The 24,841-nt window shown below is 41.2% G+C and overlaps 1 protein-coding gene across 1 annotated transcript in view; it reads left to right on the top strand.

The window, feature by feature from the left end:
• The window catches only part of FTO (FTO alpha-ketoglutarate dependent dioxygenase), a 611,902-nt gene that overhangs the window by 133,579 nt on the left and 453,482 nt on the right, over window positions 1-24,841 (top strand). The window contains exon 7 of the mRNA XM_040328738.1: window positions 3,129-3,248. Coding sequence (XP_040184672.1) covers window positions 3,129-3,248 — 120 coding nt within the window. The remainder of the gene's footprint in view (window positions 1-3,128; window positions 3,249-24,841) is intronic.

Here is a 24,841-nt window from a genome sequence, read left to right on the forward strand (position 1 = left end):
ACAAATAACAAACTTCCATAGTGCAACCCATTTATTTTCCGTATATAAAAATGTGTTAAAAAGAACATTGGCCAAATGGCCGCTTACATTAAAAAAGTGCCCATCCCCGGGGCTGCAAGCTTGTCAGTATAGCACAGGCTCCTCCACCTCTGTGTCAGTGTGCGTTCCAGCAGCTGCTCGCTCTGACCAGAGGGACTAAATGGGATGTTGGGCATAGAGCATGTGACCATGCTACGCCACCGACGTACGTTTCATTAGGTTAACATCTTCAGGGGTGTTCCTGGTTCACTAGGTGTCAGGTTGTTTATAGTCTATGCAAGGGGAGGAGTGGTTTGATGGACAGAGATACTTGCCAATCGGAATGCAGCCGCAGTATCAAGTTTGGCAGTACAATGTCCGCACTGATGTCATTGCATCATTGAGTAAACCACAATTTAAAAATGGGGGCTAATGAAAGAGACACCATTTTGTAACATTTAGAAATAAAAATAAAAATGTTTTATATAACACCCTATAATACTTAGGGGTAGTTTGAACAAAGCTATGTTTGGTTGTTCAGTAGACTATGCTATTTTTTTAATGGCCACTAGATGGAGACTACATCACATAATCCTTTTGTGAATGGGCATGACATTGGTTTGTCTATATTACATAGTTGGACTATTACATTGAACAATGGTACCTTTGCAGGAAAGCCCTTGCTGTTACTGTTAGAACCAACATTGGCTACAAGTTATATCAAATGGTGTGTATATCATATGTGTTCTGTTTTTTTTTATTTTATTTAATAGTGGTAATTCGCTAACCCCCCCCCCCAAAAAACAAAACAAAAACAAAAAAAAAAAAAAACAATACTAATTTATATAGAGGGCATACTAATATTCTAGTTGCACATACACAATTGGGCCTTGGTGCAGTGATTGGTAAGCCCAAATAGTTGGATTAATATCTTAGAGGCAGAAATAGTTAACGGATGTTTAAAACATATTAATCCATTTTTAACAGTAGTGGGTGTAAATGTAAATACTAATTAGCTGGAGATAAACCCTTGAATGCTTTATCCCCATAGTTTACCCCATGGGATGTGATGCACCAGAAACTAGTTATCACTCATTTGACAGAAAACAATTCAAGTCCAGTTCAATATTCATACCATATGGCTGCATACTATGCAATTTGTACAGCCACATGGTTTCATTTTGTAAAATGGCTTGTTTCATATGTGTTCCTCTCCAATGCTTGGAGATTTTTTTCTATTCCAGAAAACCTACACAGACTTGGGTCATTCTGGTGATGGCTCTTGAAGTGTCTGGACACACTGTGATTTGGAAAACCCTTTTTGATATTGGCAAGATGTTCATTGATTCTTACTTTAAAGGAGTTGTAAAGGAAACATTTGTTTTCACCTTAATGCAATCTATGCATTAAGGTGAAAAAAAATCTGATGATAACGCCCTGCGCTCGGTCCCAAGATCCTCTTTGCCGCTCAGCCTGACCGCTGATTGGCTAGAGCAGATAGATTGAAAGCATCGCAGCCATTGGCTGGTGCTGCTGTCAATCACATCCAGTGACGCAGCGCCGAGTGATACAGTGAGCGACTATGGCCGCTCGCTGTATCACGGGAGCGTGCCCGCAAGGACTCATCACCATGCAAGCTCTCCTAGTTTCCTAGGAGGGTCCGGTACATTACGGGCTATTCAATTTCTCAGACCTGGGGCCCTTCTATAAATAAACTTAGGTTTGGATGAGATGGTGGATTGTAAATCCTGATCTTTAAGAAGTATAGGCCAATATTTTTGACAATGGTTTCTACTTGTCGAAATTGTCTATGAAAACCTGACACGAAAGCCACTTCACCTCCAAATTTCTTTTTTGGTTTCGCTACCAACAATGGGGTAGATTCACATACCTTTTGCGGCAGCGTATCTCCAGATATGCCGCCGTAATTTGAAATTCGCGCCCGCGTAGCGTTACGCCGATTCTCAAAGGCAGTTACGCTGAAAAAATAGGCTTCCTCCACCGACGTAACTTGATTGCGGCGGAGTAGAGTTGTGTGCAATATAACTTTGGCCACTAGGGGCGCTTTCGTTGTTGTCGGCATAGAATATGCTAATTTCCTAGATACGCCGATTCACAAACGTACGTGCGCCTGGCGGTAGTTTTTTACGTCGTTTGCGTAAAGGCTTTTTCTGCGTAAGGCTGCTCCTGCTATTAGGAGGCGCAGCCAATGTTAAGTATGGACGTCGTTCCCGCTTCGAAATTTGAATTATTTACGTTGTTTGCGTAAGTCGTTCACGAATAGGGCTGGACGTAATTTACATTCACGTCGAAACCAATACGTCGTTACGCCGTACTTGGAAGCAATGCACACTGGGATATGTACACGGACGGCGCATGCGCCGGACTTAAATCACGTCAATCACGTCAGGTCATCATATATTACCATAAAACACGCCCCCTTCCCCATTTGAATTACGCGCGCTTACGCCGGCCCCATTTAAGCTACGCCGCCGCGACTTACGGAGCAAGTGCTTTGTGAATACTGCACTTGCTCCTGTAAGTTGCGTAGGCGTAACGTAAATACACTACGCTGCGCCGCCGTAAATTATAGCGTAGCTACCTGAATCTACCCCAATGTTTCTTATCCATTAGGGACACCTGGGCCAGCACTTTCTCAAGCGTCTCCAAAGAATACCCCTTTTCCCGATTTTTTTTTTTTTGTCAAAATATCAGCTTGCATGGCAAAGTTGTCATTGTTCACACAATTGCGCCTGAGTCACATATATTGACATTTAGGTACAGCTCCTAGGGGATTAGGAAGACATGTCCCCTGCTGGAACAAATTGGAGCATGCCATCCTCTGGATTAGTTGCAGGTTTAGTAATCTGAGAAATTCAGCCTTTTAATGTATTTATATTTTAATTTGGTTGACTTTGATGGACATTTTTTTTTTTTTTTTTTTTGTATCCAACTATATAACTAGAAGGGAGAGAATCCATAAAAAAATTAACTACAGGTAAACATACAATAATAGCTCAAATTGTTAACTTATTTTTTATTTTTATTTTTTAACTGTGTGAAATGTACAGTGGTTGCCAATTGCACTAAAACTGTAAATCTCCATTTAGGTTGAATTTGAATGGTTGCGCCAATTCTGGTTTCAAGGACAGCGATACGCTAAATGCAGCAATTTCTGGATAAAAGCAATGGCTGATCTAGAAGATGATTGGAGACAGATGGAAACTATGGTGAGATTCAAATATGGGAATATCTGTACTTCTACATGAGGGACTAACTACAATGTTTATTGTTTGTATTTGTGATCAGTTGATGTTATCTCTGTAGTAGAAACCATTGTGTGATGCAACAGACCTAATGGTGATATCACATAGATGTAATAGTATGGTTAACATACAATTGTTACACTTCTACCAATGCAATTACCAGACCAGTGTTTCTCAAACAAAGTGTCATCTGTGTTCCTCCAGGGTGCTGCAAGCATGATACCCAGTTTTCTCTGGATCAGCATCATGATTTGCCATGGTGCGGCATGCTGAGCTGCTCCCAACATTCAGGAGGAGACATAAGTCTGCCTCTTCCAGACCTCCTCCAACTAATGCCCCCAGCTGTAGCCAAAAGGTTTGGTTCTGATTTAAAGAGGGGGTTGTGTGATTGGAGAGCTCTGTGATGGAGATATTTATGTATATGGGGCCTCTAACATGAGGGGTGACTCTGATGTAAGGGGGGGGGGGGTGTTTGATGTTATGTGTTCACATAGAAAGCAATCACATCACATCAGAAAAAGTGCAATGTTTCAGAGCCATGCAGGACCCCTTCGTCAGACATGTGATTATCACATGCCCGATGGAAGTGGTCAAGTGTGGCCCTGAAACTTTGCACTTTTACCCTTTTGATGTGCTTGCTTTATTAAATGTTTAGATATTACTTTGAGGATCCATGGTGTGCTGCCGATAACACCAGTTTCCATTTGACACTGAAATGATAACTGCCAGGGATGGTGCAGATAGACTGCTTTACTAATGTGGAGCATACCACTCACACCAGTATCCTGCACCATTAAAACACAAACACTTAAATTGCTTAGTAATTCCCCCATTTATTTCTTTGGATATGTGTATAACTAAAGCTCTATTTGTAACTGGCCTGTCTTTAGAATTATGTTTGTATGATGAGGAGCACCTCAAGTAAAAAAAAAATGTACACTTTGGTTGCTTGGTTTCAGAATTGGTTCTTTATTCTTGACAATTTTAGTCCAGAATGTTGTGTTTTTCTTCTCAGATTGTTTGCTACTTGGGAGAAAACATGCTACATACTCCACTTTGTATTGGAACTTTATACACACTCCACTTTGTATTGGCTTGCATTATGTGACTTTTTTATTTTTTTTAAGGTGCAACTTGACCTATCAAGTCATGTACCTTCTCATTTATTTGTCTTGTATTTGTGTCAATGGGAACACATTGTAAAACATTGCCTGTGCAGAGCATGCATGTACAATCTGTTTGAATTGCTTCTACTACAGTGACCTTGTAAAATCAAACATACTTTATTTGTCAGTAACATCTGGTGACCAAATACATCAAACTCAAAACCAAGAATGTTAGAAGAATCAAAAGCACATCTTAAAAGTGATTAGTTTTCCTTAACACATCTGAAATCATGCATTCTCGCTGTTGCCCTTTGCTTGCTTTGATTTTGTGACCTGTGTACATAATGCCTTAAACTGACCATACATGGTTACTTTTTTTTTTTTTTCATTCAGCCAGCAAGGTGTACAGATGAATCCCCTTTGCTAGAACAGTGTATTCTGTCAGAATACACTGATCAGTGGATGCAACTGCTGATCAATGGATCTGAATAAAAGGGGGAAGTGGGGACATGCAAGCGTGGAGCCGCACACACAGGCTCCTGATGATGAGATGAATGGGAGAGAGAGAGAGGATGGATGGGAGTTGCAGAGGAGACAGCAAGAGAATGGGGAAGAGACCCAGTTCTAGTGCCCTGTCCCTCTGGTCGGCCCCCAGTGTCCTGTCCCTCTGGTCGGCCCCCAGTGTCCTGTCCCTCTGGTCGGCCCCCAGTGCCCTGTCCCATTTTGTTAAAGTTGTTGTTGGTAATATTTAATTTTGTAACTTGATTCTGCATAAAACATTGTCATTCCATGAGATAATCTACGAGGGCGTGTTTACGGGTGCAATTAGGCACAGGGCAGTGTATGAATTAGGTGGGGCAATTGGTGGCCAGTAACTCTTGAGGCCTGGCTAGTAGCTCAGGACTTGAAATTTTGAGCCCTGTGCTAGACTACTTAATTTCACGCATTACGCCAGTAAGCTCCCCTGCAAGAGAGGATGGGAACGTGACCTGGGGCCCATAGATGGGGACACTTGGGAGCTATGTCTGACTTCTGCTCCTCTAGTGTCAGTGTCGGCATCGCAGAGGCTGTCTCATCTCTATCTTCTACATAGAGTGTATAGAACCTCGGCCCGCCTTCACAAATGGGGACTTAGAGATTCACCGCTATGCCTAAAATGTAATGCTCACACTGGGGATCTCTTGCATATGATGTGGAAGTGCCCAAAACTTTTCAGGTAATGGCAATATGTCCTCAACACTATCTCACAAGTATTTCAGTTACCAGGCCTGCAGGATCCGGTTGCGTGCCTACTTGGTGCATTGGAGATACCCTCACTATCACTGAATGGTCATGTTGCTATTCTATGTTTACTCTATGTTGCCCGCAAGGCAATTGTGAGGCTCTGGATTACTCCGAGAGTACCGACGGGCGGACAATGGGTGACTCAGGTCAATAGTCTGTTAATACGTGAGAAGCTTACATGCCAACACTGTAATGTTCTGAAGAAATTTTATTCAATGTGGCAACCATGGTTAGACACTCCGGGATTAGGTCCTGTACAGTTAGTAAGAGACAGGCTACTGCAGATGTGATATGTTTCCTATGAGTGCGTGCAGGGCGGGTAATGTATTATGATTGTTGCTGGAGGTAGTAGGTGGGGGGTGTTGTGGTGGTTGGTCCTCATCTGCTGCTATGTTTGATGGTTGGGATCCTACTTCTTACTGGTGGGATACAGCTGTTATATGTTTCTTTGTTTTTGTATTGTTTCTGTTTTGGATTTATTGACATATCTGTTGATTACTTGTCGACTAGGAGTAATAGGGAATACAGTCGAGTTTCATACTTACATCATCCATTGGTTGGCGGGCAGCAGGGTATTACACAATGTTTCTTGTCATTGTGGTCTCTTACCTGTAACATCATTAATCATTTCACTACTGTGTATGTACACCTAGTCAGAATATCAGAATATTTTTTCTGTGCCTGTACCTTTTTTAGCTTTCCCTTGTGCTGCAAATGCCATTGGACTGTTTGTATATGTGATTGTAATTTATTTGCTGTCAATAAACTTGCTTTTGATTTAAAAAAAAAAAAGTAAATATATATAAATCTTTAACTGCTTCCCTATGACGGCCGGACGGTGCAGCTCTCGTTCTGGGTGGGCATCATATGATGTCCTTGCCTTCCCGGGCCACTAGGGGACACTCGAACACCACTGGCTACTCGCACGCTCCCGCCACGTCACTGGGAACATGATGCGTGTGCCCGGCGGCCTTGATATCTGCCGGGCACTCGCGATTGCCCAGTAATGGAGCAGGACCGTGGATCTGTGTGTGTAAACACACAAATCCACGTCCTGTCATAATACAAATGCTATAAATCTATCCCTGATTTTGTAGACACTATAACTTTTGCGCTATAACCGACGTAAGTCTCCTACGCCGTTGTATCTTATGTGCATATTTACGCTGGCCGCTAGGGGCGTGTACGTGGATTTACGCGTCAAATATGTAAATGAGCAAGATACGCCGATTCACAAACGTACGTACGCCCGTCGCAGTAAGCTATGCCGTTTACGTAAGACATACGCCAGTGTAAAGATAAACCACCAAAAAGATGGCGCAGCCCATGCAAGTTATGGACGACGGAACAGCCGTCGTATTTTACGTTGTTTGCGTAAGCGTATGTGAATGGGGCTGGGCGTAGGTTACGTTCACGTCGAAAGCATTGAGTATTTGCCACATGATTCTGAGCATGTGCGCGCATGCGCCGTACCAACGGCACTCATTTACATGGGGTCACGGTTACTTTACATGTAGCACGCCCACTACCTGCCTAATTTGAATTAGGTGGGGTTATGCAGGGCCATTTGCGCTACGCCAACGTAACTTAGGGAGCAAGTGCTTTGTGAACACTGGCCTTGCCTCACTATGTTACGTTGGCGTAGTGCAAATGGGATGCGCTACGCCGAACTAAAGATGCACCGTCTCTCTGAATCTGGCTAATTCTGTTTTTTTTTTTTAAACTTGTCACTATTCTTTTGTTTATAGTACAATAAATAAGAACCACAGATGTAATCAAATTCCGCCAAAAGAAAGCTCTATTTGTGGGGGGAAAATGATAAAAATGTCATTTGGGTACAGCGTTGCATTACCACACAATTGCCATTCAAAGTGTGACAGCGCTGAAAGCTAAAAAATGGCTTGGGCAGGAAGGGAGTGAAAGTGCCCTGTATTGAGGTTGTTAAACGGGTTATTTAGCATGGGTAGAGAGAGATAAAAAAAACACAGACACCTCTGAGTATGGAGTGCAATATTTAATAAAGAAGGTGCATTAAAAACTCACTTTGAGGTTACTGTGTATAGGCACATTTGGGTCCAGCGAGCCACACTATCAACCATCCATGCTGAGTCTGAACTGCGTCTCCCATATCCAGGTGGAATTGGACGTCCTGGCCAGCAGGATACTGTTGCGTTCAAGCGAGATCCAAACTGAGAGAGTGCCGGTGACACCATCTCGTCCAGCGCTGCGTCCCAACCCTCGGTTTGGATCTTGCTTGAGCGCCACAGTATCCTGCTGTCCAGGATGTCCAATTTCACCTGGATATGCGAGACGCCAATCACAGACACAACGTGGACGGTTGATAGTGCGGCTTACTGGACCCAAATGTGCCTTTACAGTAACCTCAATGATTTGTTACATAAAGCTGTTTAGCTCATAGGACTTTCTGTGGATATATATTTAAACGTCCATTAGGCTGTGCCACTACCTCATGCATTTTTCTTATTGTTCAATGACGGCTGGGCAGGAGCACCATTGTTCTGGAATGATGCCATGGGCCAATGCTCTGGAATGATCTGTTCCGGCCTGTACCATTTGACCACTGTGGCTAATCACAGCAGGTCACATGACAGTTGTACTCAAGTACTTTTCATTCGGTAAAAATGGTACATTGCACTGGTATAAGCAATCATAGTATGTAATATATATGGTAACACTGTACTACTCTGGGGAGGTGATCAGGATAGATTATCTATCTATATATATATATATATATATATATATATATATATATATATATATAGATAGATAGATAGATAGATAGATAGATAGATAGATAGATAGATAGATAGATAATCTATCCGGATCACCTCCCCAGAGTAGTACAGTGTTACCATTGTATTGCTCTGTTCACTGTATGTAAAAAAAAAAAAAAAGCTACTGTCTCCAGTCAGTGTCCCTGATCATCCACACACCAAAGATCTTTTTTTCTTTTTCTTTATTTTTTTTTTATTAATTTTTCAAAAAAAAATTAACAAATTATGGCAAAAAAAATGACAACTTAAAACTTGCCATGCCTCTTACGAAATACCTTGGACTGCCTACTTGGAAAAAAAAAAAAAAAAAAAAAAAATGTTCCTTTGGGGAATATTTGTACTGTCCTGGCATGTTCATGTTTTAAAGTGTTAAAGCGTTTTAAAACCCTTGTCTTCTTTTTTTTTTAATAACAAAGATGTCATTCTTACCCCCACCGTACAGTTTGTTTTGCACAGAGTTGCCCCGATCCTCGACTTCTGGGGTCCCCCGACGGAGCTGGTAGCTCCTCCCTGCATCAAGTGCCCACATTGGAGAAGGCTTTCCTAAGGTGGACGCTCATGCGGGCGTGCTTCCGAGTTCTGCTTCTGTGTAGATTCACACAGAATGCAGGACTCGGCCCCATCCCCCGGCACACACGTCATTGGATTTGATTGACAGCAGTGGGAGCCAATGGCTACTCTGCTATCAATTTATCCTATCAATAGCCGAGACAACGGGCAGAGAGGTAGATTGCATCTCTGCTGAGGGAACAAACAAGCTCAGGTGAGTAAAACGGGGTGCTGGTCAGTGTCAGAATTGTTTTTCTGGATGCATTAAGGGTAAAAAACAGGAGGGTTTACAACCCCATTTAAGAAATGAAATAGGCTATTATTACATCGGGATTGATCGATTTTTTCAGATAAATATACCATAAATTTATGAAGATTATTTATTTGCAAAATTTTATAACAGTAATTAAGAAATTATGTTTTTTTTTTTTTTTTTCCATTTGTTTAAAAAAACAAAAAAAAAAAACAGTACTGATTAAATACCACCAGAAGAAAGTTCTATTTATGTGGGGAAAACAAATGATAGAAATTTCATATGGGTACAGTGTTGCATGACTGCACAATTGTCATTCAAAGTGTGACAGTGCTGAAAGCTGAACATTTTCCTGGGCAGGAGTGCCCAGTATTGATGTGGTTACGGCTAGTCAGGTCTATAGCTGCAATTTCACTTTAAACAATAGTAGGAAAGCCCACACACTGATCGAAATGATTTGTGTTTAACTAAAGATGGCCGTACACTGATTAAAATGTGTCCAGCCCAGCAGATACTGACCACATTTTAATCAGTGTATTGCCAGCTTTGGTCAGTTTAATGAGTTGCAGTGGTAAGTTGCAGTGGGGAGAGTGTCACGGTGGTTCCTGGTTATGTAGGTGTATTTAAATTCCAAATCCAAACTCATTTATTCATTTTCAAATTGAAAGTCCATTAGTTCTAGGGTACGCCTATTAAACAGAATGATAGTGAAGTTTGTAAATTTACTTTCTAAAAGATCCTGCAGCACTTCCTTAAATGCAGCCAAATAATAAATTATGCCTTGGTAATATATAACTCAGAGTTTACAGGAAACACCCCAAGTGCAGCATCGTCATCGTTGGCGCACAGAAAGGTACAGTAGGAAATGTAGTTCTAGAAAATCATGAGTGTACCTTGTGAAACAACTGAGAAGGCGCTGCAAAACATGGAGGGGAATTCAGAAAGATGTTGACAGACAAAAAGATAGGCAACACACACCATAAAAGGGAGTTTTTTTTCTCCAAGTATGCTTTTATTGGACTGTCCATTGTAGTGCTATTACAATGCTGATTCCATAAAATATCTCCTTTACGTAGCACAGAAGAATCGCTAGGCCCGAAGGAGCACTTGTGTCCTATGTTCATTCAACTGCATTTTTTTGTTTGGTTGTAGTTACAGGAGAGAGAGAGAGAGAGAGAGAGAGAGAGACTTGTAAAGCGCAACACATGCAAACTGAATCGCCTCTGGGCGCTGTATCCATTGCATGGGTAAGGAACCCCTTGACCTCAGAAGAGATGGGTTTTAATCTTTCTCCTGAAGGCCAAGTGGTCGGACTCCAGTCGGATGGTGGTTGGTAGTGCATTCCACAGGCGAGGTCCCTGGACTGCAAATCTTCGATCTCCTTTGGACTTGTATCTGGCTTTGGGTAGCTGGAGAGCTAAACGTACTTTTCTGTCAACAGTCCCTGTCCCTCACTGGTGTCAGTTTTCAGGCCTCTTTATTGGCTGATGTGGGGTGCACATGCTTAGGAGTTTTTCATGCTGGCACTAGGGTGACCACATTTCCAAACTACAATTCAGGGACACCCCCCTTTCCAAAAATCAGCTTGTGCTGTAACGAGTCACAGCACAGTGATTGGACACGAGGCGGGATTTATGATTTCTCCAATCACAAACAGGGGGTGGGGATTGTGCTCCTCCAGGCATTCCCGGCCAGGACAAATACTGTCAGTGAGTAAAGCGGTGCTGTGGCAGCCTTTTTTGGGGGCATCAGATTGGCCAGGGGGGTAGCTGTTTCAGTTTCATTCCAGAACAATGTATTGTCCTGGAATTAAGGTGCCCGGGACAGACCTGAAAAATGCGGGACTGTCCTGGGCAATCCGGGACACGTGGTCACCCTAGCTGGCACACAGGGACTGCACTGGTAATGTAAGCTGAGCTGTCCATGCTTCAAGCAAGCTGGTAGATGTATTTTATTGCAAAAGAGACATGACATGTCTTTTCTGCAATAAAAAAGCTGCCAGCTCTCAATTTGTGACAGTGGACCTTTAGTTCAGCTTTAACTGTGTAAATTGTTAGTATGTCATATTGATTGCACAGATGCTGTAACCCAAGTGGCATGTATCTTTTCTTGAAGTAACTATAGTGTGCATGTTTGATGGTTTTCCACAGTGTCAGAATTTTAGGTTAGGTAAGTATTCTAATACACAGGGCTACTCAGAAGGGGGGGGGGGGGTTGTATGACAAATGCAGGAACGTGTACATGTTCTTTAAAGTGTAATTATTTTTTCCTACCAGTCTCGGTGAAATTACTGGTTTTGATGTTCATTTTCAGCAACTTAATTTTTGACAGTTTGTGATATAATTTTGTGGGTCTGATGTGGTTATCCACATTATTTGTAGTGTGATCTATATTATCTGTAAAATGTCAAGTCTTTGCTTACATGTATATTAAGACTTATTTGCCCTGTCGTCCCGTCCAATCTCACCTTTCCTACTTTCTCATTTATCAGGGTTGTATTTGCAATGCAGTTCTGACATAAATGTAGATTTCCCCCTACCTTTGTCCAAGTTTAGGTAATACACTATTTGCATTTTTCAAAGAGAAATTCATGTTTAAGATCCTTCTACGTGGCTTTATAAGTAATACCTATCACATCCATCATAATCAAGGTAGTTGCAATAGCTGAGTAATAATTATATCAAGTACCTAATCTGGAACGTGCCACTTTATGCCCACATGATTTCATTAGGTACTTACTATTCTCTGACGTCTGTGCTTCCCATCAGCATATTGTTTGAAGTGCTATTAAGGAGTGCCTCGAAATTAGTGAGTTATGTAGGTGAGCTTATCATTTCACAGATGACATTTGTTACTGGGTTCAGAGCTCTGTGGCCAGACAGAGGCTGCCTGTAATTTATACTTTAACACTGCTGTAATATTTTGACTTTTCACACATCTCTCCCTGTTAATTAATTGTTTTTCTGCTTGATGGATAAGGTGATTAATGAAGCTTCCATTTCTTATTAGTTTGCAGTTTTAAAGATTGACTGAACCTTTTTTTTTTTTTTTCATCAAATTGTATTTTAGTTTTACTTGTTAATTGTAACCGTGTTTTTTCAAGTCTTTTACTACGGTACTTTGTATTAATATTAATACTCAAAAATAATTTCTAATTAGAAGTATGACTTACTTTTCCTAAGTTGTAATATGTTGTAATACTTTTTGCCATTTATCCAAGTTAAGACAATTAAAAAAAAAAAAGAAGAAGAAAATAAAGTAGTAGTGTTGCCCATAGCAACCGGTTAGGTTATAGCTTTATTCTTTGAACCTGCATTAGAAAGCTAACTGCAGGAATCTGTTTCCTTTATGTATAATTCAAGCCTATTTGAATGCCTTTCTGCGTGAGACATGTAAAGCAGACATTCTACATTTACATTTTCTTTGTGGTTAGGTCACCAGATATATAATTCCATTGTATCAATGGGGCATAAAAAAAAAACGAATAATATAAGCACATAATTACTGGTAATATTGCATGCAGCTGTAAATATGTAGGTCAGATGTTGTGTGTTGTTTTATTTTAAATTGTATATTTATTATGTATGATAGCCCCACACATGTTCAAAAATGTAAAATGGTCAAAGTAAAAACATATCTAAAATAAAATGTGGCCTTTGTTGCAGACACGTATATGTTAGAAAATGTGTTATTCCCTTGAAGAAAATAAGCTGTAATTTATGTAATGTATTTAACGCTAGGGTCCACATTGTTTTATGTAAAAAATATTTATTTTCCTATATATATATATATATATATATATATATATATATATATATATATATATATATATATATATATACAATTTAGTGATTGTTTGAAGAGCAGTCATATCTTCAAAATTCACGAAACTGCTTCATCATAAATGCCATATAGTAGTTGTTCAAGGTCTGCCTGTTGCAATCGAGAAAAACATCTAAGTGTTGGCCATTCTGGCTGCAGTTGCTTGTGGTGTAGGCAATCCTTTGGACTCCTATGATTTCCCTTCCAAGTTTTTTTTTTGTTTTTGTTCCATGAATACAAGATATAGAAAATCTTCTGTGACAATTGCAATGGAATTTCAACAAACCCCATCTCTGATATACGCACACATTTACCCCTTATGGATGAAAGGTGTGTATTCAGCTTAAAACAGTAGTTCCTTTTTAGCACACTGTGTTAGGCCCCTTTCACACTGGGGCGGGAGGCGCGGTGGCGGTATAGCACCGCTAAAAATAGCAGCGCTATACCGTCGGATTTGCCACGGGATTCGGCCGCTAGCGGTGCGGTATTAACCCCCGCAAGCGGCCGATAAAGGGTTAATACCGCCCATATGCAGTGCAGGAGTTTTTCAGGTGGTATAGCAGCCCTATTTTTAGCGTTGTACCGCCTGAAAAACTCCTCAGTGTCAAAGGGGTCTTAGTTTAGATCAGTGGTTCTCAACTCCTGTCCTCAGAACCCACAAAGGCCCCTTTAGACGTGTGGACCGTATGTCTGCATTTTTATCCATTTGTTGCGCATGAAAATGGGACATACATTGGTCCCTATGTGATTGCGGGTGTCAGCGGATGACCATCCGCTGACACCCGTAATCGTCCGCCTCCGCAAAGATCCGATTTTTCGGACGGAAAAAAATCCTATTTTTCTTCCGTCTGCTGGATCGGATGAACACGGACATACGGTCCGTGTTCATCCGATCCCCCATAGGGGAGAGCGGAGGAAAGACAGGGCGGTCCCTGCACAGTGTGCGGGGACCGCCCTGTCAGCTGCCAGCTCAGCGGGGATTTTACGGAGGATCCCCGCTGAGCTTTTGCGGACACACGGAGCGGATCATTACTGATCCGCCCGTGTGAAAGGGCCCTTACAGGCCAGGTTTACAAGATAACTGAAATACATCACAGGTGATATCATTTGCTGCTCAGTGATTGCAGTATTCTAGTCTGCATCTGCCCAATGTAATACTTAAAATCTGGCTTGTTAGTGGTTCCTGAGGACAGGCATTGAGAACCATTGCTTTAGATGTTAGAATGTTTGATGCTTGTTGTGATATCCAAGTGAACTTTGTCCTGCTTGATTTTCTTTTGGACAGATAGAAGTTTGATTTCCTATGTTATTTAATTTGCACAAGCCAATTACATTTGTGCCTTAATATTGCTTCTTAATTTAAACTCGGCTCTAATACTAGCCCAACTAATAAGGGAAAAAAAACAAAAAGTTGTTGTCATGGCATAGGGCAGGAAGACAATTAATGACTTTACTACTAAATACCAGCTGATTGGCTCTGGTATGGTTCTCAGGGCTGTAAAATGACAGCCTAATCATCAAGATTAAAGGCAAGTCCAGTGCCACAGCACAGTATGTTGTACCAGTTTCTGTTTTTAAATGAAATGTTTCCTAGACACTGCTTTTATTACTATGCAAAACAATTAAACTATATATATATATATATATATATTTTTTTTTTTTTTTTAAACCAAGGCCAAGGCAGTTCCAGTTGCAGCTTTGGATGCCATGTTTTGCTTAAGTGTTACTTTTTTATTTGTAATGGGTTGGAATAACATGGATTTTAAGAAGTCTCACTTGACTTTCAACATTTCTACTGTATACAGACAGCATCTGTGCAACGTGTTTGCATTAAGAAGCATCTTGTTATTTCCTGAAGCTTCTTGCTACAGATAGATAATAACAGTTACTTACACAGCTGACATGCCCAAAAACAATCCTATTTTATTTCTTGATATGAAAATATCCAACATGAAGATGGAACAACTGTGAGCTGTGTACTGAAAGTTGTGTCCTAGTTTGGTCTGTTTATCAACTCGTCATGCATGCCAACCATTTGCCAGAACCTAATTATATGCTGTCTTTTCAGGGGCAAATACTGTTCTGTAGAGCTGCAGACACTGTAAACCGCTAGTCATTAGATTCATACAATTTCAACTTTTGTGTTTTTTTTGTTTTGTTTTTTTTGCCACGTGGCTGCTTGGTCCTCCAGTTATATCAGAATTCTTACTGTAAAGCATTTGTTAAATAATCATGTTATAATACATTTCATAAACTAAATCTTTTAAAACACAAAGAAAAGAAAATAGTTTTCTGAATGCTGCCTGTTTCTTATTAAGATTTACCGTATGCCTAAAAGCAATGATTGTGGTTTTTCAAAAGGCTTGGAGTTTTAGTGTAACATTTCTAGGAATGTCCAGCAGAGGGCACCCTTACCCTGTTATATGCAGCATACCATGCGGCCTGCTCGCCGTCAGAGTTCATTGCTGCATTAAAATATTACATTAACTGCAGGGAATTATCTCTGTTGCTTTAAGTTAGATTGTGTAACACAGAAAATCAATAGCAGGTTAACAAATTCAGTATCAATAGAACATAAAGCCACGGTTTGCTTTTACAGACCTCTCAAGCTTGCAAAGTGGTCAGTAAGGGGGATGGGGCATCCCTGGAACTCTGCACACATTATATGACCCGCAGGGCTCCCTTCTGATACCAAAAAGACCTTTTTGCACTGGATAAAATGAGGGTTAATTCTGATTGAAGAATAAGATGAACTATTTATTGTATATCTGAAGACTTCCTAGGGAATGTATTAATTAAAGAACTATTACAGGTTAAAAGAGAAAGGCAGATGCTTGAGAAGCAAGCACTCCCAATACATTACTCACACTTCTCAGAAGAGGGAAATAAATCACTCAGATTCACAGATGATTATCATTCATTCCGCTCATATTTACTTTCCGACTAATAACAAGCGCTCTCACAGTACATCTTTGTGGGCTTATAGAGAGCATATTATCCTGATCTGTGTTATAATTGCTAGTGCACTGAAACATTAGCTTCAAACATTATATTTTACAAGTGCAGTAATTGTTACAGTACAAGAATTCACTCTTTCACTGCTGTACTTTGTTTTCATTTTTTCCAAGAGGAAATTGTAAATCACATTTTACACAATTTATGGAAGCTGTATGTATGAAACAGTGCTGCCGAGTCTGATACTATGCTGCTTGTGGTGTACATTAATCAATAAACAGCAGTCTTTTTTTAGTACACTTAGTACTTATAATAAAATCCATCCTGATGTATCTGAAAAAATTTACAGACTTTTTTTTTTTTTTTTTACACTGTGCTTGGAAAAACAGAGCCCACACATATGCGCTTGTGTTGTTGAATTAAGCTTGTATCTAGATTTGGATTAAACTTCTTGCCTTGTTGGCAAAGCCAAAGGGCAGAGGTCTTCTTACTCACTGAAAGCTCTACCTGACTTCAGTAGTGTATTTAGGTTTTGTGCTGCCCTAGGCCTGACTAAACTTGTGCACCCCCTAATTTAAATATGACCCATCTTTTCCTGTCAAGGCCACACCCATTTATTTTTTCAGACCCACTAGGGGTCTTAAGGGGACACTAGTTATGAGGGTCAGGGCGAGTGGGGCAATGGATCCCCTCTCACTTCCTGTTTGGCTATGTGGCAGGAAGTGAAGGCAAATCTCTGCAATGGGACAGGGATGGTAAAAAAATAAATTGACATGAGGCTATAACCCCCCCCCCTTACTATATCCAAAAACAAAAAGGGTTGCCTATAGTTCTACTTCAAGCACACATTTCTGATCATTTTATAGAGAGGACTAAGAAGATATAACCATGACAATGGTGCAGCAGTAAACATATTGCAAGGTGAGGAAGGTTTGTGGTCCAGTATAATAGGACAGACAAAATTAGAAGCAACTTGCGTTACACTAACAGTGTGTCCGTGCTGCCCTCCTGCAAAGTGCTGCCCTAAGCATGGGCCTTGTTGGCCTAGGCCAGCACACAGCGTTGCCTTACTTTTCAATTCTGATAATCAATGGCTTTTACAAGAGTCTAAGTGGTAGATGATTATAATTGTAAAGCGGTTGTAAACCGCAGCTGGTGAAAAAAAAAAGAAATTTGCATAATGTGCTTGTATGTATTGCATACTAAACACATTATGGAATACTTACATTGAAACAAAACCCTCCTGTGGTGCACTGAGAGGGCTAACACCCCCCCCCCCATCTTTCTTCCGTAGTTGTGCACTCTGGCTGTGTGATTGGCCCTGAGCCGCAGTGACGTCATTCTTGCACATGCGCACAGGGGCCTTCTGTTCCATTATGAGGCTCTGAAGTTTCGGCAAAGTATGCCGGACCTTTAGCGCAAATGCACCAGTAATGTCATTGGCTGCATGCAGGGTAAATATATCCTAAACAGGACATGTTTAGGAGATATTCATTGCAAACAGGTTTTACTACTGCTTTACTGCTCTCTCCTATACAAAAATGGACAGAGGGGGTAGTAGCCAAAGCTGTAGTTTGGTAATTTTTTTGTATGCATTTTTTTTTTAATGTAAAACTGTGTAGAACTAGCACTTAAATTCCCTACTGCTTTCCAGATTTAGTAACAATTCTTCAGAACATGTTTCTCCTAACTTTTCAGTATAAGGGTCACATTGAATATTTTACAACTATTTGCAGGCTGAAAAAAATATCCATAAATAAACCTGCTCCAAGAAATTATATATCAGATCCCCCATCACATTAGCAGCCTCCCAATCACATCATAGCCCCTCTCTTTAACCTCAAGGAGAACCTTTTTTTCACATAAAATCCCCCCTTACATTAGAGTCTGTTTCAGAGTTCCCCCCTACATCAGGGTCACCATCAGAAATAGAGACCAACTGATCTGAATGTTCAATTTGTTCACTGAACCTAGATGTGGGCTGGTTAACCACTTAAGCCCTGGACCATTTTGTTGCTAAATGACCGGACAACTTTTTTGCGATTCGGCACTGCGTCGCTTTAACTGACAATTGTGCGGTCGTGCGATGTGGCTCCTAAACAAAATTGACATCTTTTTTTCCCCAAAAATAGAGCTTTATTTTGGTGGTATTTGATCACCTCTGCGGTTTCTATTTTTTGAAAGCCATAATTTTGAAAAAAAATGCAATATTTTTTTGTTTTTTTGCGATTAATAAATATCCCCCCAAAAAGATATAAAAAAACATGTTCTTCTACATATTATTGGTAAAAAAAATTGTAATAAGCGTTTATTGATTGGTTTGCACAAAAGTTATAGCATCTACAAAATAGGGGATAGTTTTATAGCATTTTTATTAATATATATATATTTTTTTACTAGTAATGGCGGTGATCTGAGACTTTTATCGTGACTGCGACATTATGGCGGACACATTTTTGGGACCATTGTCATTTTTACAACGATCAGTGCTATAAAAATGCAATGGTTACTGTGAAAATGACACTGGCAGTGAAGGGGTTAACCACAGGGGGGCGCTGAAGGGGTTAAGCGTTCCCATAGGTGTGATTCCAACTGTAGGGGGGCGTGGCTTGCTGTGACACGTCGCTGATTGTGTTTCCGATGACAGGGAACACGATCAGTGACAGTGTCTCCGTTCTGCCTAGCTGACAGTGACAGTTTCAGCTAGGCAGAAAGGGGAGATGTTGTGTTTACACTAACATGTCCCCGTTCTATGTCTCCGTGAGACGATCGCGGGTATGCCCGCGGTGATCGAGTCCGCGGGACCCGCGTGCACGCTCATGGAGAGCGTGGCGGGAGCGTGTGCGCGTGCGCAACAACCGCTTCTTAAAGGGGACGTAAAGGTACGTCCCTTTGCCTGCCAGTGCAATGCTGCAGACGTATATCTGCGTGCGGCGGGCGGCAAGTGGTTAAAATATTTTAGTGGGTTGGGTGTGACCTGCGGGCTATAGTTTGAAAACTCTTGCTTTAAAAAATTTCCGTTTAATTGTAACTAAGAAGCTTGCCTAGTGCTGGGATACCTAATGTTTCAGACTTTATGTTCATAAATACAGTATATAGAGGTGAAAACGGAACAATAGTTTTTGTATTTGTCAACAATATCTATAATTGCTTTATGATGTAGTGTATATTACCAAAAGTATTGAGATGCCTGGCTTTACACGTACCTGAACTACAATGGTATTCCAGTCTTAATCAGTAGGGTTCAATATTGAATTGGCCCACCATTTGCAGCTATACAAGCTTCTACTCTTTAGGGAAGGCTGTCCACAAGGTTTAGGAGTGTGTCTATGGGAATTTTTGACCATTCTTCTAGAAGCACAATTGTGAGGTCAGACACTGATGTGGAAGAGAAGACCTGGCTCGCAGTCTCCACACTAATTCATCCCAAAAGTCTTCTATCGGATTGAAGTAAGGACTCTGTGCAGGCCAGGCAAGTCCTTCCACCCCAAACTTGCTCACCCATGTCTTTATGAATCTTGTTTGTGCACTGGTGCACAGTCATGTTGGAACAAGAAGCAGACATCCCTAAACTGTAGTGAAAATTTAAAAAACGTAAGTGCTAATAAGATTATAAAAAACAGGTGATAATAAAAGATAAACAAATGATTCCAGCTGCATTAATTCAGTGGTGTCCTCATAACCAAAAACAATCTATTATACTAAATAATGATGCGCTAAAACCAACCCTCTATTAATGCACTATAAAAATGTGGCAAAGGTGGAAAAATGAAAACATATATTGATAGCAGCCTGTGATTGATAAATAATCTGTGTGACAATATATATAGCAGCCCCTAATGGCAAAAATTGAACTAGTGCAAAATAATATTTCAGAAAACAAACACACTGAGAGAAACACCGAAAAAGTTGAGGACTGTCCACCTCACTCCTAGGCTACACTGGTTGTCCGTAATAATGAGCTACAGACCTGGATACATAAAATGTGCACTCTTGCGCCCAATGGCCTGACCATTGATTTTGATCTGAATTGTTTTTATATCTGACTTATAATTAAATATTTTTGTATCAGTTTTTTTTTGTTTGTTTAATCAATTTTACTATCAACAATATTTTTAGATAATTCATACCTCTTTAAATTGTATAAGGTCTGGGTTATTGATTATGTATTTAAAAACTAATTTGTTTTTAGTTTTATATTGTAGCCTACCCACATGTATTTTGTATCCAGTTTGTGGAATCATTTGCAGTATTATTGGTTTCTATTAGCAAACCACTATTACCACTGAAATTAGCCCAGTTGTGTCATTGTCTGGTATTTATACTTTGGTTATACCAGCACTGTCCACTGGATGGAGTAATGAGCTATTGTTTTATAAGCTTGTATTAGTGAGGTCACAAGTTTTGTGGGCTAGTATGTTTCCATAGTTTTCACAATAGGTTTTAAATCAGTTAGTGTCTGTTAATTAAAAAGTATCTGTTTAGTTGTATATGAAATATTTATAAAGCGCTTAATATACAATGATGTTCCTATGATCCCCGATGTTACCACGGCAACTGGGCACATGATCTTGAGCTTAAATACTCAGCTGATCTGTCGCATGGCAAACCATGAATAAGTCATGTGACATGGGACGTAACACGTAGGGGGAGGAGCCAAGTGATGACATTGACAGTGTTCTGAATACACCGGATGCTGAGTGAGGAGCTATTCACTTCACTTGTCTGAGTGTCTATATGCGCTGTGGGCTTACGGCCAAATGTGAGCGGAACCACCAGAAGTATTGGAACCTGTGGATTCAGCATTGTACAATGATACATTTTCTTTTCTTCCTACATGTGAGAATTGCACAACCAATGTATATGAATACTAGGCAACATCCAACACTGCAAATAACAGAGAAAATTAGCTAAAGCTGGTATATTGCTGCACAGGTCTGTAGCTCATTATTACGGACAACCAGTGTAGCCTTGGAGTGAGGTGGACAGTCCTCATATTCGTAGGTGTTTCTCTCAGAGTGTTTGTTTTCTGAAATATTCTCTTGCACTATTGCACTTTTTGCCATCTCAGGCTGCTATATATATATATATATATATATGTTGTCGCACATAATATTTATCAATCACAGGCTGCTGCTATCTATATATGTTTTCATTTTAGCATAGAGCACAATTTTTTTCAACCTTTGCCACATTTTTGTTGTGCATTAATAGAGGTTTGGTTTTAGTGGATCATTATTTACTATAATAGACATCCCCAAACTGTTCCCACAAAGTTGGGAGCATGAAGTTGTCCAAAAATGTCTTGGCGCGCTCCCTTCACTGGAACTAATAAGCCGAGCACAACCCCAGAAAAAATATTCCCACAACATCATCTGCTCCTCCACCAAATGATTTTGACCAGTGCACAAAGCAAGGTCCAAAAAGACAGGGATGAGTGAGTATGAGGTGGAGGAATTTGACTGGCCTGCACAGAGTCCTGACTTCAACCCGATAGAACACATTTGGGATAAAATTAGAGCGGAAACTGCGAGCCAGACCTCCTCGTCCACACCAGTACCTGACCTCACAATGGCGCTTCTGGAAGAATGGTAGAACATTCCCATAGAGACACTCCTAAACCTTGTGGACAGCCTTCCAAGAAGAGCTGAAGTTGTTATAGCTGCAAAAAGTGGGCCAACTCAATATTGAATCCTACAGGCTAAGACGAGGATTCTATTAAAATTCATGTGCGTGTAAAGGCAGGCGTCCCAATACTTTTGGTAATATTGTGTATATCACTTTGGGTATTAACAATAAATAATGTTGATCTGCACTGTAGCTTTGCATTGGTCCTTTTCTTGTGTTTGGTGTTTTTTTTTTTTTTTTGGTTACTGGACAACCAAAACAGTGATTCCAGTTTGAGACTAAACAGTTGCTCTTGCAGCTGCATTGTGTTAAAGAGAAGTATGTTTTTTTTATTTTTTTTATTTTTTAAGATTCATACTTACCTAGGTGGATGTCCCCCTGCTCCTCTACACTAAGAACCGAGAGATCGAACACTGCTGATCGATTATCATAGGTCCGTGAGCAGAGAGTCATAGACTGTCTGCCCCCTCCTCATTCACTGGGCTGTGGAGGGGTGGCTGGCTCAGGCTCTCATAGGCTCGCTGAGAGGCTGAGCCGGTTGTCGCTCCAGGGATCTGGTGGTCGCTCCAGGGATCTGGTGGTCGCTCCAGGGATCTGGTGGTCGTGATGACGCTGAGTTTTGACCGACTTATGTGATGTTGGCAGAGAGCGGACTTCATCCCACTCTCTACTGAAAACAGGCAACAGGAGTGCAGAACAAACTGCATTCCTGTGATCCACAGAAGTACAGCCAAACCTGCTTTGGCTGTACTTCTCCTTTAAGCATGTTTGTAGGGCATCATATCCTCAACACTTGATCATTGTCTTGCCAACATCCTGGTCAGCCAGCAACAGTTTGGTAAGGGAGTCACCATCACTGGCCCAATGTAATTTCTAATGACAACTAGGATGGCAGAAGCCATTGAGCTACTTGATGATCAGCCCAATAGTTGTACCTCTGAAGGGGATTGCTGGCATTCTGAAAATTACTTGCTTGTAGATGTCTGCATAATTTTGATTATTTACCAGAACTTTCCAAAATACCCATTCAAATGTTAGGTTGTTTAAAATTATTCTAATTGCACCTTTTCCTCAAACCTGCATATTATTTAAAGTGATAGTAAACTCTCAGTTTTTAAGTACCTTCAGTAGCTGATTTAATCACTTACTGAATATGCAGTTTAATCTTGAATGCTTGCCTATGTACCAGTTTAAGCTGGCGTCTTGACTGCCATGACTCAGGTTTCCATTTTCCAGCATCCTATGGAAACCACCTTTGCATGCAGGGACTGGAGTTGTGTCTTCCTACACTGTTTACATCAATAGAAATGCATGGCCCAGTAGCCTAGGATGGCAACACGCTACTTTGCTGCTTTTTCCTCCTTCCCATCCATTCTCCAAGCTTGCAGACTGTACTGTCTACTCTTAACGCTTTCCTGTAAAGACCAGGGGCCAGATTATCGTAGATCGGCGTATTTTTGTTCCGGCGTAGCGTATCCTATTTACTGGAACTGATCTGCGGATAAATCCCAGCGGATAGATCCGGTTGTGTGTACAAGGCCTTAGACGGGCAAGTGCTGTATTCTCAAAGCACTTGCTCCGTAAGTTGCGGCGGCGTAGCGTAAATAGGCCGGCGTAAGCCCGCCTAATTCAAATGTGGAACAGGGAAGCATGTTTTATGTAAATGTTATGTGACCCGACGTGATTGACGCCGTCCGTGGAATATCCCAGTGTGCATTGCTCCAAAGTACGCCGCAAGGACGTATTGGTTTCGGTGTGAACGTAAATGACGTCCAGCCCCATTCACGGACGACTTACGCAAACAACGTAAAATATTTAAAATTTGACGCGGGAACAACGTCCATACTTAACATTGGTACTCCGCATGTACGCCACCATATAGCAGGGGTAACTTTACGCCGGGAAAAGCCTAACGTAAACGGAGTATCTGTACTGCGTCGGCCAGGCGTACGTTCGTGAGTTTGCGTATCTAGCTGATTTACATATTTCTAGGTGTAAATCGGCATACACGCCCCTAGTGGCCAGCGTAAATATGCAGTTAAGATCCGACGGCGTAAGAGACTTACGCCGGTCGGATCTAATAGAAATCTATGCGCAACTGATTCTATGAATCAGGCGCATAGATACGACCACGCAACTCAGAGTTACGACGGCGTATCCGGAGATACGCCGCCGTAACTCCGTTGTGAATCCGGGCCCAGAAGTTCAGGGATAGAGGGACTGAGAAAGCAGGAGTCAGTAGCATTGAAAGGTATAAACTGCAGGTGCTCAGTTAAGAAGTTTACTTGGGAAGGTTTATTTTATAATGCTCAAATAGGTAGATTCACATACATTGCCGCAACTTTGCGGCGGCGTAGCTTAAGACATTTAAGCTACGCCGCCGTAAGTTAGTGAGGCAAGTACATGATTCACAATGTACTTGCCTGCTAAGTTACAGCGGCGTAGCCTAAATTCGGCGGGCGCAAGCGTGCCTAATTCAAATTCGGCTGAGGGGGCGTGTTTTATGTTAATATGCTTTGACCTTAAGTTTTTTACTTATTTTTTTTTAACTGTGCATGCGCCGGGCGCCTACATTTCCCAGTGTGCATTGCGGCTAAGTACGCCGCACAGGCCTATTGATTTTGACGTGGACGTGAACGACGTAAATCCCTATTCACGGACGACTTATGCAAACAACGTAAAAATTCCGACGCGGCAACGGCGGCCATACTTGAACATTGGCAACGCCACCTAGGGCCCAGCTCTAACTTTAGGCGGCCTATCTCTTACGTAAACAGCGTAAATGTACTGCGTCGGCCGGGCGTACGTTCGTGAATCGGCGTATTTACATATTCTACGCCGACCGCAATGGAAGCGCCACCTAGCGGCCAGCCTCAATATTGCAACCTAAGATAGGACGGCGCAACCCCCCCAGGGAGGACATCCGGGATATAAAAGCCCCACACTTACCCCATCTAGGAGGAGGGGGGCAGAATGTTTGACCGTTTTCTTCCTCCTCCTGTGGTATGGATCACAGTGCCTTCCACCATGCATCCCCCTCCTTCTCCTAGGCGTCCAGTAGGATCAGCTGACCTTTAAGCCAATCGGGAAATGGGTATCAGACCCGCGCTTCCTGATTGGTGGAGAGGTGATTCAGTGTTCGCAAAGTGAATATTAATTTGCTTT

Source organism: Rana temporaria, chromosome 11, assembly GCF_905171775.1.
Source record: "Rana temporaria chromosome 11, aRanTem1.1, whole genome shotgun sequence".
NCBI classification, from domain to species: domain Eukaryota; kingdom Metazoa; phylum Chordata; class Amphibia; order Anura; family Ranidae; genus Rana; species Rana temporaria.